Source organism: Antedon mediterranea, chromosome 4 (genome assembly GCF_964355755.1).
Source record: "Antedon mediterranea chromosome 4, ecAntMedi1.1, whole genome shotgun sequence".
Taxonomy (NCBI): Eukaryota; Metazoa; Echinodermata; class Crinoidea; order Comatulida; family Antedonidae; genus Antedon; species Antedon mediterranea.
Genome location: NC_092673.1, coordinates 23,286,841 through 23,302,974, shown reverse-complemented (window position 1 = coordinate 23,302,974; position 16,134 = coordinate 23,286,841). Strand labels below are relative to the sequence as shown.

At 33.3% G+C, this 16,134-nt stretch overlaps 1 protein-coding gene across 2 annotated transcripts in view; it reads left to right on the top strand.

Moving 5' to 3' along the window:
• Positions 1–3,377: 3,377 nt before the first annotated feature.
• LOC140046966 (uncharacterized) overlaps positions 3,378–16,134 on the top strand; it is a 63,986-nt gene continuing 51,229 nt past the window's right edge. For both annotated transcript variants that reach the window (XM_072091744.1, XM_072091745.1), the window contains exon 1: positions 3,378–3,745. In XM_072091744.1, the coding sequence (XP_071947845.1) occupies positions 3,628–3,745 (118 nt within the window). In that variant the 5' untranslated portion in view covers positions 3,378–3,627. The remainder of the gene's footprint in view (positions 3,746–16,134) is intronic.

The window sequence follows — 16,134 nt, the reverse complement described above, 5'->3', positions numbered from 1 at the left end:
TTAATGTTTTATTGATGTTTCCGATGTGTACATGACGACCGCAATGAGTAGGGAATATGTCATATTTTTAATGTAAGCCGAAGCTTGTCGACGAAATTTTTTTGCTGATGTTGAAATTGAATGGGTTGATTCTTGGAAGTATTTTTAAAGATAGTTATGTTCTCCTTCCGAGAAAAAAATCTAGTAGCCTACTACAGTCTAGGCATGTTAAATGTTTTTATGAGAACCATTAAAATTTAGTTTAAATATAGATTTTGCTCTAATTTATCTCAATTATGTTTGTTTGTAATGTTTCTTATACAAATTGTTGGCAATAGTAATACAGTATTTAGAACCCTAAAAAGTGATCTAACCAAGTGTAGTGAATATATATTTTAGTTGGTTCCGAGCTTTCTCAGGCGTATATATTTCCACGCGACGTACACAGCTGTCACTGAATGATAACACATACAAAAAGTATATTTAACTCAACTAGAACTTTTATTCCTTGTAATTCGATTAATACATCTTTCTACCACTACCAGTCAAGCCTTAATATTTTCTTTATCATCTTTCCGTTTGTCTACTCTGATCTTATTCTCTCTTCTCGTTTATCTACTCTGATCTTATTCTCTCTTCCTGTTTATCTACTCTGATCTTATTCTCTCTTCTCCCCTTAATATCTATTACATTCCACTATTATACTGGACATGCAAATTTTAGGCTTCAGAGGAGGATAACATTTTCCCTCCAAAAATTATACGATTTTGATTGGCTAATAATATAAGGCGGACCTGGTCTAAAGCATCCTTCTCTAAACACAGAGAATCACAACATCAATAATATGACACCAAGTGTTCCTTTAATCGGAGTTTTCCCTGAAAAAGATTGGCCGCAGTCTCGTTCGTTTCACTTAATTGTCCCATCAAACCGGTTACGTAGGCGGCCATAGATAAGAATAATCTCGAGTCCTGGAATCATTATGGAACCTTTTTCATTTAATCTGTTGTGCAAGTGCACATATGCTCTTCTTTAGTGACTAAAGAAATACATTGCTGCGCTGAACATGTGTGCGTCCCTTCAGGTTGAATAGCGGAAGTACGACTTTGACATCATTCACTTTCTTTTATAATCCATAATGCGATCTTAGATCAAGATATACATCCAATCATTTACTACAGCTAAAAAAAATCGTTCCAATTTATATCCGGTTCATTTAAAAACCTGTCAATATTGAACTGTTCTTATTGTTCATAAAGTGATTCCAATTAGTACCGGAAGTTATCAAACATTAGACCCCGGATTGTGTTTCTTGGTATTGTTCCTTGAAAAACAGATATGAGAAATATCATTTGTTTGCTTCTCAAATAAATCGAAATTATAGAAATGTTTATTAATTAAAATATTAAAAAATCCCATTATACATTATAAAAGTCCAATCTTCAGAAACAAAATTTAAATAAAAAACAAGAGCCAAGTTTTGTCGTGTCGTGTCATGAAGAAGTTACTGCATTTATTAATAGAAATGGGCCTATACTATATAATATAAGCAAATATTCACAGATAACGATTTATAAAAGTACTAAGTATTATTGTAGGTTGTTGTTTATGTTTTGCTTATGTTAATTTCCTGGTGAAATTTTTTTGTTGTGTATGATTTGTATATGGATTTACTATCCAAAATAAGAAGGAAATGAATGAATTAATTAATGGTAGGCCTATGTTATGTTCTATGTATTATTCCAATACTCGGCAAAAACACCAGCCATACCAATAACAGTTGTAGGAAACTTGATCACAAACCGTATTGTTCAATTTAATTGGACCTACCAGCAGGGTATTGGGTGGTAGTGGTTACTTAATGGAGAGGTTCAATCGCAGGCCAAGAAACTGGAGATTTAATCGTAAGTTTACCTACTTATAATCTGCTCAAATTGAGAGAAACATTAATTAAAGTTGTTTGGGGCTTTTTGCACAAATTAATTTGTATTATGTTACCTGTGTCATTAAAATGAATTAACATGTTTGTGATTTATTCTTTGTTTAATGTTTAGTAAAGTAAGCATATTACCGAAATTCTTATTATTAGTTTTGTTTATAACGTGGGTATGTCGATGAAATACTGTCAGGGTCGATATGACCACAAATGTATGCCTATTGTTTCTGGACCGTTGTTTTGATGCTAGAACAAATCTTTTCGGATACTCCGATTGAAACTGGGGGAGGTCCAGTGCACGCATATGGCAATTGTGGATCGACTTCAATGAACGTTCGGAAGAGTAGGGGGTTACCCCGCTATACTGCTCCATCTCTCTACCTCTGTCGATGTGAACATTTGATGGCAGCTGTCCGACACGAAGGAATCCTGAGATAGTTCGCGAGATGCATGCTATTCCCCACATCTACATTTATTAAATTTAGGTCCAGTGTACGCAAGTGGCAATTTAGTACTTTAATAAACGTTGGAAGAGTAGGGGATTGCCCCACTATACTGCTCCATCTCTCTACCCCTGTCGCTGTAGACATTTGGTGGCAGCTGTCCGACACGTAGGGATCCTGGGATAGACTGCGAGATGCATGTTATTCCCCGCATTTACATTTATTAAATTTAAGTAAAATCAATGGCGACAAAAAGCGTAACATCTCGATAGTCGATTCCGAACACAATTTACAAAGGAGGAAGTTCGAATCAATACGATCATACATCGTACTATTTCAATACAAGGTCCAGCAGAACACATATTTAATTTAGTATAGCTCAACATCAAGGATTCAACAATACATGGTCACGAATTACGATTTTTGTTAAAAGGCCTGATGAATATTGAGAATGAGATGTTACGCTACACCTTGTGTTACCTGAACCGCAAAATAATCTTTTAAAAATAAACCAACGGTAGAAACAGTGTACTACAATCAATGTTTCCTCTCGAAACGGTACAACTCCGGTATTTTATTCAAACAAACGTGTAAACTAAAAACAAACAACGAATATCTCGTTGTGGTACATATTATACAATGCATGATCTATATTCTAGTTATTAGTGAACATTGAATTAATCATTGTGATTAAAAAACACTTCCGACGTGTTTATATTTCGTTTATATTCATTCAAATCTTATGATGTTTAAAATAGTCAATATTGTTCTAATTTTATTAATTCATTTATTAACCAAGTTGTTAAAATGTCTTTAGATAAAAGAATAACCATAGAGGAGTTACCTAATTCATTCATGGTATAACTAGTTTATTTTTTGGACTAAAGTTGTATAATTTTATATGAAATATCCTCCCTATTTTGAAAATGGTATCGTCGCATTTCGATTGGTTCAATTTAGTTTCAACTCTCTGGGTTGTCTGCAAGATGACATTGAAACACGCCAAACATTTAGTAAGTTTCTGCAGTCAGTTGTGTAGACTCAGTCACTGAATAGGGAACTTCGTCTGTCAGTGGAGAGGCTTAGAGAGTGGGGATACAGCTAAATAGTAGAATTCCTTCTCAGCAGTCGCCACCGAAGTTTCGGAGTTACTCTTATGGCATATTAAACAACACGCCTGTGAATTGAATACGTTGTTGGAAAAGAGACTGAAGCGAGTTTGATCGTTTGGAAAGTTTCCAACGAAAACTTGTGCGAGAAAAGTAGCAAATGGAACGGACTTTTTTGGGGGGACGGTCTTGGGCCGTCCGCTGGTTAGCATCCGTGGTCATAACTTTATTTATCGCCTACGATATTTCTAATGCAACAGTTGTACCCTTGCCTGCAGGTAAGTTTATTCCATATATATAGATTATACATTTTTGTTTTTCTCGTTTTGATGTCATGAGTGTAATTCTAGCCTCGTGTTAATGAGGTTTGTATAACATAACATCACGTCTTATTTTAACATCTGAAGTAACCTACTGTCCGATAACATTAACCTTTGAAGTCTTTCTCATAAATCTTCTAAATTAGCTCACACAAAAACAAAATGAAATGCATTCCACTTGTTTATTTTAATGAATTAAATCTAGTTCTGCATTTAGCTATTCACATACGCGTTTGAATTACCTACCGTACAGAAAGCTGGATGTTTTCTTCTTGCACTCGGGAACATGTTATTGTATCATGATGGATTTTGTATACGTCACCAACTTTCATTTGAACTTTGATTTTGAAAATAAATTGATGACACAGATGTGAATGCAGCTTTTTACTTTGACATCGAGATTGTGACCAAAAGCATAAATTGGGACTTAGGACCTCTGATGACGGCTAAATAAAATGGTTATGCAGATTTGCCATGGACACTTCTCTTACATTCTGTCAGACGATCTTCTTTATTACCGTACCGCCAGTAGTCATCAAGTGGACTATAATATTTTTACAGGAATTCTTCCACACAGTCGATTGCAGATTGTTCAATACCCTATTCCAACCCCTTCACACCCATGACGTCATGACAGGAAGTTATACAAAGCATTTAAAGAGCAACATGAACCTTACCCCCAAGTAGGCCTTCAGAGAGAACACAGTAAACAAGGATTTAGAAGTCTTACAATAACGTTGATCAATTTAATTAATACTAATTAATAGTGTTTAATAACATGTGGGGTGTTTTCCAAACGTTATTGCGCACTTGATACTTTTCGTACGTTTGCGACGTGTCAATTCTAAACATGTGTACGCTTGCCACCAACCAACACATCAACAATGCTCACAGGTGTTTAGACGCCGAATATATACTTTTAATAATTTACTAACATTATCACCCGTTTTAACTGTAAGGTGATTAACGCTTGGCCGCCAATGGTATGAGTAATTAATTGCAACTTTCATATCAATCTAAACACTGGTTATGCAGTTCCGCTACGCTGTCATTTAGGTTAGTGTCATGGTTAGAGTTAGTTACGGTTTCCTCTTGAAAGTTTTAAATCATAGTGAGAAAAATTCTGAAACTAATATTTTACGTTAAAAAAATGCAATATATATTTGGGTTTCGTTGAATGAATACAGCATGAATCTTAGTATATATCAATAAACATTAGAAATAAATTATTAAATTTTTACAAAATTTGACCATTCATGCTAAACTTTGAACTTTGACATGTAAATGACACTAGAGAAACAAAATGACTGGAATTCGGTAAAATCGATTGGTAATTCAATTATTATTGATGATAACTGAAATAGATAAAAGCTTATTTTTTATATTTAAATCATCGATGCAATGTAAATCCTCTTAGGTATAAGTAGCCAATATTTAATTCCAGTTTACAGCATGATATTTTCTGTCTGAATTTATACACATGAACATATGTTGATATATCAGTTTTAACCGTTATGTATTTTGAACGTTCCGTAACAAAAATCAACAAGTAAGATTATTAACACAGAATCTACTTATTTTATTTTCATTGATATTGTTATGTTTATACTGTTTTGTCAGTTATGTAAATTAAACTGTTGTCGTGATGAAAAGAAATGTGAACATTATTGTAATTAGGTGCATATGTATATAATGTGATCTCAAATTGAGCCCTGGAAAAATGTGATTACCGCGGTGCAACTAGAACATAATCCGCAAACAAACTTCCGCAATTTTATCAGATTTTTTGGGATATTGATAGGTAATAATAAATTAAGTTAATTTAGTATCCTATTTACATATTAATAATAATGTACAAATATATCATAATTTAAACAAATCAGCTGTTATTTGTATGGACACATCGTCGCCGTTTCGTTCTGGTTTTTAATGAACTTTTATCCTATTATTAGAGGAGCGGATCAATATCGACTATAATATATGACTCTGGAGTTATTCAATTTACTTTTCAGATGATCCCGACTGTTTACATACAAATAATAAATGAAATCTGTCAGAAAGGTTCTTATGTCTCGCCGAAAGTACTCTCCATGAAGGAACTTCCATAGATGAAAGGAAATTCCAATTAAAATTGTCACTGCCTAAATGTATTTCGTTATGTATTTACGAGTTTGTTACCCTTTATTGTTTATCGCAATTGGGACTTTTTATGAAAAAAATATAATTATTATGTGATGTCAAATAGGCCTACTGAAGAAAATACAGGTGTAATGTAATTAATTAGTGGTTGTAGGCTAATGATAACTGTTCTTTTTGATGATCCAATAAGTATACTCGAAAACTTACGTTTTTACTCGATCTTACACTGGGTGAGTCCATGTAGCTTAGAAAAAGAAATGTTGAAGTCATATTTCCTGCATGAATGTTTTTGTAGTGGTAAATATCATTCGTATTTACATATCTGTATTCAAGATGTATTAGGTTGAATTATAATAATTTTATTGGAAAGTAGTATTAATTAAACAAATATAGTACATTAGTCGTTTGGTTTCAATCGTTTCTGAGAGACACGCCCCAATAATGAGTTGTAACCTCTCGCTGGCTTTAATTCGACACCTGGGGTGTACCGACGCAAGGTCAGACATTCTTTGCTGAAACTCAATTTCATATCTCTTGGCGTTTCCCATACTTATTAATGATATGTCACTGTGTTCATTCTTCGTCCACCCAGTATTTGTAGTAGAGTACAAAAATCAATAGCACTTTCTCCGAATTTAACTATACGATTTATATGCCTATTCAATAATGGCTGTTTTTTTTTGTTCCATTCTACCTGGTCATGTCCACGTTATTAATATAAATACACTCTAGAAATATGGTATCTCTTCAGGGTGGTAGAATCGATATTATCTGAATTAAATACGGTATTTTCCAAATGTATTTACTAACTACAGGTTTTGTAGTTTAACATACTGGTTGTACCGTCAATGTTATTTGAAAGAATGTTGATAAACAGCGACCCTCGTTATTTGGTACGCCTACATAACGTATGTCTGAGGTTCCTTCTTTTATTATTTTGTTAAACAACCATTATAGTGAGACATTGTCTAGACGACAAACACCAGCAATTCGATCCGCTACCAGGGCCTCGTCCAAAATCCCACATCCACGACGGGGGTTTCCTGTGGTTTCCGCAAAACATTGTTATGCTCTGTCATTCGTGCTCTCTTCAGGGACGCCCTATTAAATCTATACTTGTAGAAAGTGAATGTATATGTATAAATACACTCATTAATGAACAGACAGGGCTACCATCATTCCCAAAGAGTGTTTTTGACCCTTGTCTGGTTACAGGCGAAACGATCAATCCTCCAAAAAAAAACTCTTTCTTTTTTTGATATCGTTCATACCAGCTTGAAATCATCAACCTTAGAATGGATTTCCCTTTCTTTGGCAGTCTTCAATTGTTTTTTTTAATACTGTATATTAATATTAATAACAGACCTTGAAGAATTTGTTAAGACGTCTATAATATAAGTTCAGTCAATCGTCATCCAATTGATGGCGCCTCCGATTCGATGTCTCTGAATCTGATAATAAACGCGTGCAACGAAAATGGAAACACCAAGTGGATTTTCAATATCAAATCAAACGGAAATGTTTCATTAAGAAGCCAATATGAGGAGGCAAAATTCAGATTCCCGTTTTCATCAGATACTATGAAATTAAATGATATTTATTATCACCAACCTATTCTTGTGCAAAGTACACGTCTTATATATTGGTATTGGGCACACTTTGTAATTCATCATCATGATGTATTTTCTTCTCGATGTTGACCTATGACATTTTAACTGTCAGCAATCTACTTGGCTACAATAAATAGTATTCTTTTAGCTACCAAACTAGAGGTTTTTGTCAGCGTGAATGCATTCTTGGTATCAGGTTTTGTTTTCTTTATCGTTATTAGTTGCAATTATGCATATTATTACATTTTTGTTAGTATTTGTCATGGACCTTATTAATAATTCACCAAGTTTAACCTCCGACCTTCTTCAGTATTCATCAATTAGCAGGGCAACCTTTCATAAACTGGTTTATTTTCCATTCGTAGATATTTAAAGGAAAATTATGTACAGCTTCAACTTCTGTCAAAATGCGACCTTTCCACGTCACTAAAAAGCGTCATATAACCAGTCTTGCCTTCAAATAAATATTATTTAATGCCTTTATAGATTGCTGAGTGATGTTTTTCCTCCAGGTGCTACACTTGTGGAAGGCAACCATTAACCACATTGCCGTCCTGAAGAACTCTGATTAGGTATCCATACTTTATTTCACGGTTAATCCACTTTTAAGGTGGTTTCACGTTCAGTGTTTTGCCAGCTAGAGAATTCGTAAATTTAAAGTATTTAGATTGGATCAAGGTTACATAAAGTAATCACAAAAGGTTTGTCACTGTTTTAGGTGAACAGCTGTTAAAATTGATGGCAAAGATGATGCATTTCATTTTCCTCATGCATGTCATTTTGGTAAATGCAATAAGCTGTATCGTCGTATTGTTTATACCATCATGTAAAAGATCTTTTCAAATTGTAAAATATACCTAATAAATTAATGTAATATTAGCATAATCTCTCCTGAGAGTATTATAATAATCACCGGAATATTGCCAATCAACTGTATGTCTGCCTTAAAACGAAATGTAATAAACATGTATACATGTATTCAACTAAGCAGGTGAATTGCTATGATAGAGATTTACACATATAAAGTACATAACCCCTATCAAGGGGACAATAAAGTGTCCTCAGCCTTGAGGTGTACCTTAAAAAGGCCTAACGATTTGCCGATTTGGTTAAAGCATGTATTGCCCCTCGTTTGTTTTACGGGAAAGAGTTTGAGTCCCCTTAATATTGTGTCCCCTGAATATAAGAGTTTTACTGTAGAAATAGTATTATTGTGTTAGTATAAATGTAGAAAAAAAACACTCCATACAAGTGGAATCGAAGGCAATGTTTGACTTACTTAAAAACTGTCAAGTGCCAACTCCTAATTGTATTTCCCCCTCCAGGAGGAAGGAAGGAGAGACTAACTGGAAACGTAGAGAGTAATAAAAAATTTTCAGTAATTTGATTACGATGCCAGGCGCAATAAGCAAGGTCTTCGATAGGAAACGAACTCTTCAGTATGGCCGTATTTTGTAAAGGATACTGTGGGTGATTACCGGTTAAATGATAGCCAAGGTTTAATTAGGAATAAGTATAAACATTTGGCAGGTAAAATTAATTTAAGTTCCGACGAAGTTACTTTTAGCAAAAAAGTGATATAGTTAGGCCTACGATTTGGCTCTTGTTTATTATTTGTACTTTTCAGTTTATATCATTATTTCAAATGGAAAATAGTTTATTTGATTAGTTAGTGATCTATTATAACAGTTTTTATAGCTTTGAGTGAAGAACGTATGCTTTTTTTTTGTTCATGTAAAACATGGGTCTAAGTAAACCATTTCCGCGGTCTCATTGTTGCGTTTGGGCAAATCGTCATGGAGACAAGTGGCACATATTGCAGTTTGGTTAGGTTTGTTTTGGTATAGAACAGTAAGTCATAAGCAAAATAAAAGATTATCTTCACCTAAGGTGGGTTATTTATTTACATCACTTGTCAAGGTTGTCATACACTTCGTATCATTGATTGGTAAACATCCTTCTTAGCACGCGCAATTGTATCACTGTTAAACACCAACAACAGTATGTGCATGCTTTTACTTTGGCACTCCATAACTCTATGTTCTTTATAGCCCTATGTTCTGTTATCGCTTCATTTGTGATCATGGTTGTGAATATGCAATTATTGTTCGATTTTACCAAACAAACTTTTATCCACCACATTGCATACTACTAGACATTGTTTAAAATGTAACCGTATAATTGCCTATAGTATGAAGCATTTAGCTTTCAATTAGCCGTCCATTTGGTGGAACATTGTCCTTTGAAAACTTAACGCACTTGGCATATGGCAAAAGCGATTACAGAATAAGTTGCAGAGGATATACATAGTTTCCTGTGTCTTAGCAACTACTGTTACGTACTTCTGTGTGAGAACAAACAAAAGTACATTACATTGTGAGGGCGCTTGAACTTGTTATTATTGACATCTCTTTTTGTATTTTCTTATTGAAATTAGGGCTATATAGAGTATTATGCAGGCTGTTCTTGTTTACACAGTATTCTTTATTGCATATGTTTTACTTGATTTGATTCAAGTCTCTAGTTTTTGTTTATTTCATGTTACTAGGCTATTCCTTTCATTTGATTTGTGCCCAGAATTACCGTTTAAACCCTAGACTAGTGGTTTACGTGGAATAAACCAAACTGTCGTTTCTGTATACATTGATCGAAATGGCGTTTCATTTTTTTGCAGATTCCCATCACTATACTCTATAATTTATTACGAGTTGTAAATGTACTGTGTCACACATTTCTTATTTTTATCGGTATTATAACTGTTTTTATTTCCAACACTCCGTCATCACGATAGTTTGGTACTGCTATGTCAACTCTACCTCTCGGATAAACAAATACTGTACTGTACCATGAAAGATCGAGAAGCAAAACCGTAATGTGACCTCAGAAGAAATGTACATCTGTATCTGCAGCCTGAAAGCAATTCGAACAAGTCAAATGCCACCGGAGGATTTTTACACTTATTCCCAACTTCCTACTGCATTTAAAGAAATCATACGGGAATGAAATATTGAAGACTTTTGAAATATCGCTAACCAAGTGATCGAAATCGGCGCCAGCTGACAGGAAAGCGATGTAGGGGTGAAGTAGGTAATATCTAGGCTGATTTCAACTGTAATTGACACTTCTGTCACAGAACGGTTTATTTATGTTCTGGGGATTTAGAAATACATTTTATTGGTATAGATGCAAGGTACTGTACACACCCACGCTGTTTCGTGGGTCAAACAGGTTTATTTCTGAAATGTTTTGTTTAGAAGGCTTAAATGTCCATGCAAGGTTCAACATGTTTTGAAAGTAAGAAGGTGAAAAGTTTGACAAAATTCCTATTATTTTAAAATACATTTTTTTTTTCATCCACGGATGCCGAGATCGGTAGACAATGTACAACAACCATGCAAGATAAAATATCTTTAATCCAGTGACAGAAGCGTTTGAAGAAGTAACAATTACTCAACAGTTACTTAAAACAAAAGAGGTTAATAAATTGCTGTGGAAGTGGCGAATGAGGAAATCCTTGGCTAATCCTTGCAGGCGAAGGGCTTTTTATCAGCTCTCCGAGGACACCGCGAAGTTGATTATGTAGCAAGTGGCATCTTGTTATTGTTAAAGCCCTCTATAATAATATTATATTCATAAAAATGTATTTCATATACCGTAATATAACATATAGCCCATTTTTCACGACCTTTTGAGGTCGTGAAAAATGCGCTAGTTTGCCACAATGGGCTAAAAACGAGAACATTTAAAAATGTTCTCGTTTTTATAATTCCAATGTATTTTCTTGAATTTCTATAAAACTAAATTGTGAACCAATTTGGCCAAAAATGTCTGTTTCTGTTCTCAGTTGGCGAGTTCATATCTGTCTGTATATCATATACCAACAAAACTGCGTTGACAGAACATAATTCACAGTTTATCGCACGCAAAGTTTGGCTTTGATATGCTTTACCTTTCCATACCCACAGGGTTTTTTTTTACGGTTTTGATGTCATATTTTTGGGGTCAAGACTGTAACAATACAAAGAGGAAGATACTAATTTCAACTTCCTCCATTCTATGATAACCAGAGAGACTGTAAAGTTAACACGAACTTCAGAGGAAATAATGCAAATGATATGCGAGTCACTGCCTCGTTGCACCAAAAAAAAAACTTGTTGTATCGAGAACTTGTCATTGGTGAATTGCTATACTGCTGTCACAGTTCAGTTATGTTTTCACATATTATTATGTATATTAATATTTAACATGGTGATAGAGTGTGTATGAAGACATGTTTTTTTCTGTGCTGTCTAAACCCGAGAGACATGCCAATACCATCTGTCCAATTTAATATTTTCCAGGATGATTTTCATTTCCTGGTCCTCTGTATCATAAAATGATAATAACAAGTACAGCAAGGTTAACTTTTAAATATCAAATCAGAAGAGATATTGCAAGAAACACCCGTATGTCGAACACGTGGAATTAATAAAAAACGATATATCCTGAATAAATCACAATTTCACTTGGTTCAATGTTTTTTTACTGTCATTCTCTCTAGTTTGCCCACGATTTATTATTTTCTAAAATGTACAATTGAGGATTTTAACTATTAATATGGGACTGGTATTTACCTATGTATAATTACTGATACCGTATCATACACGTCCAAATTATTAATTATACACCCTGAATTAAACCTAGTAAGTTATGTACCGTCATAAATGTATGGATCATGTCAAGTGCATTCTACTACTGCTGTAACTACGTTTGTTTACCACAGTAAAATATAATTTTTAGCTTCCATTTAAAAGTAATTTAGTCGAATAAACAGGACAAACAAGACAACTGGATAAAGAGTAAATAAATATATTTACTGATAGTAAATATACATTAGAAATAATTCTGTCATAATTCTTTGCTTACTGTTGTAACTAATATTGATAATGGTTCAATCATACATACAATGATTGTTTTGCTTTAATTATCAATTAGAAGTGACCCTTCCCTACATACATTTCACACTATTATTAAAATTATATATATATCTCCAAAGAGACGTTCTGTTTCAACTCAACTTAAATATAATTAATAATACTGCAGTATTCAACGTTATATTTTTAAATATTAAATTAGTGTTTGTGTTGCCTTGTAATTTCTTGTTTTTGTATGGAATAACCAGGGGTGAATAAGATAAAATAAACGGCAGGATATCCGATACTTATTATATAGTTACTATAACTTAATTGATACGATATAGTCCTCCTATTAGGATTTAAAAACAAAGTGTAACTAACAGGTTAGGTACACGGGATACGCAGAATTTGCCTATGCTGCTGGATGAATTATAGATAATGTATATTATGAATTATATTGCAATTTTGAATTTATGTCAATAGTCTATTTAATGTATGTTATTGTGCTGATATTATTATGATCGAATAACTAAACAAAACATACACTCAGTTTTCGTTCAAATCACATCTCTAGTTGGCCACAGCATGTTTTTTTTTATATTATTAATATTAGTTTTTTTTTCCAGTAATTTTCCTTTGGATTTATATATCAATACATAACTGTATATTAGGTCAATTAAAATAAATAGTTAGTATGTAATTTTGTTCTGACGAGGAGTTTACTATTTACTAGGTTGAAAATGATTTACAAACCTAATCATGCAAGGTTGGTGGAATATCGAATTATTTTCTTCAATTTTATTTTTAGAGTTGACAAAAATATTATAAAATCATCATACAAAGGATTTTTTAGTGTAAATGTTGACCTTCATTCAAATCTTTCGCTTTCTAATTATAATTGGGTAAATCAACAGTGGCTTACTAAGTAGGTTAAATCTAAGAAAAAATAAGTTCTTAATTACGGTACCCCAGATTTGTCGGTTCGTCGATTGGTATGCCTTTGAGCTAATGTCATGTGAACACGTTCGGCTATCCTGTTCTGACAACATGACAAAACAATGAACTGTCGGTGTGATGTTTCAGGCGATAGGTCACATTTAATGTGGTATGTGAGTTGTACAACATTGGTGTTGCCAGGCACACTGGATAATTGTGACATGTTAATATGTTAGTTACACATAGTTGGAAAATTATTATTTATCAGTTTGTAAATACGCCCTCTGTGTTAAGCGTTTAGACAGTATGTACTGTACTGTAGACCTACTTGATTTACACAATTATGAAAACATAAAACGAAGAAGGAAGTGCAATAAATCGCGGGAAATAACTCCTGCATTATTAATCTAAAGTAGTAAGTCGGGCTTAGTAAGTAGTAATTTTAGTAAGTACAAATTTCTCGTTAAACCGAAAAATGTGTTAGGTGTTGGCAAATTGGCCTTATATGTGCAGAAAGAATGTGCCTAATTAACTGGTTTGAAGCTGAATGAAAATTCTTACTTATAATACAATAATAATTGTTGAATTGTAAATTATCTACTGAGCTTGCTTTATCTAGTGTTCTTCATCTATTTTACTTTGTCCTGGAACTGAATCGACTCGCGCCTAAATTATACTCTTCCAAATCAAGCTATTTCATAAAATAAAAAGTATTACACTTTTTCTACGGTAGACATTTTCAGATAAGTAGGCCAAACATTTTTTGAATGTCTTATGTGCATACATACGTTATGTTATGCAAATTCGCATTACCAAACAGTGCAATTCAGTTAATGGTAAATCATGTATGTAAAATGCTGCAAGGTTGCGTGTGGTCCCAACTTTATTTATAAAAGCGAAATCGGGTCAACAAACACCTGTTTAATCATTGAGAAAAGTACATCAGGCGTGGTAACAGTTATAGTCAACAAATTGTTCGAAGTAGGCCTACAGATAAATTATAAATATCGATTGTATTAATATCTGTTGAACTAGAATATCTGAATGTACAAGGTGGTCCATATATTCAAGTTCAAGTTTAGTGTTTCGATTCAATTTCTTTTTTATTTGGGAAGTTATGCTTACAAATCCATAAAAAGAACAGTTTGGAATAACCTACAATAAGTTTTATGCATAGCCTATTAAGGCTAGTTCAATGGCATAGGAAAACACAAGAAATAAAACGAGAACATGTTGTGAATACGTTTAATATCTGTAAATATGATTGTCGCATACCACCCCATAAAAAGATGAGACGCCATAGTCGACAAACATCATGCTCTACACTTTAGCACTACTGGTTTGTATAAATATGTATGAATAGGTTGTTATTATTACAAATAGAGTATATTAATTATTTGTTAATGATTAAGGATTGCTTCATTGTATTCATTTCTATCGATAATTTAAGCCAAACCATGTTAGATCAAATCTACAAATTATATTCATTAAAAAATATAATTATCTGGTGACACAAGTATTCTATACTGCCATTTCATCGGTCAACCTGCTCACCTAATTCAGCATCTTGATATAAAAATAGTTCTTCGGATATCCTGATTTTACCAAAACACTGTGTTTCTCTTCAGATATTGCCAGAGCACATCCTATGCATTTGTCGACTATTGTGGATAACATTCGTAATGTGTATTCTCACTGAATCAAGTTAAATGAGAGATAAATAAAATTAATTTAAATTATTTTATACACTATTGCCAGTTATCGGTTACTAGACTAAATTCAATTTTAATATTTTACTTTTGAGGGTGGTTCATGGACTAAATGTTGATAAAAAAATTACAACAGTTATTACATTTGTATTATAAAATTAGATCTAACAAAAAAAAAATCCCAATTGTCGAGTCAGTTATTTTAAACCTTACCAAGAATATTAATTATTTTTTCATAGACTTAAAAAACGCTTATCATGTATGGGTTTAAAGTAGTAGTATAATTTTTTAATTAATTAATTTTAATTAATTAACTATGATTAAAATAGTTAGTATTGGTAGGAGATTAAAATAAAAGAAGTTAAAAACATAAAAAAACAAGGCCATATAGATGGCTAAAGTCGCGTGCTCATTAGTGTTTACCGACCGACCGACCAACCTACCAACTGACCAAAATTACTGAACATGTTTAAAAATGTTGAAATGTTTAAAAACATTTATATTTTTTTAATTTACACGGGCGTAGCCTGTCACTTTTGACGTGCTCGTATAACATAATTTCGAGTTGAAAAGTAAGTTAAAAAAAAAACAGAAATCGGGCAAAAAGAGTGCATTTAACGCGCAGTGCGCGCGCAAAAATCTGCGCACTCATCATGGCAATTTTGTAAACGCTTAAAACTGCCTGAAACGTACTCTTCATCGAAAATAAATTTTGAAAATGTTAAGCGCGCGTACGCATGCGTTACATGCGCTACGCACGTAATTGTATTGCCATATGATGATTTATGCCCTGAAATGTATGAGTACCAAATTTTATTTAATTGTGATTCGTTGTTGTGAAGATATGATTACAAATGTGATTTCGTTAAATCGTGCGTACACCGCGTAATTTTTTATTGCGCACCGTGAAAACGTAACCACATCGATTCCTGGCCATAAGGAATATACTGTGAAAAATTTACTTAGCTAAATTAAACTGATATCAAGATAAGGTCATAAAGCGATAAAACGCATAGTGATACCAGACCGACCGACCGACCGACATAGTGAACTATAGA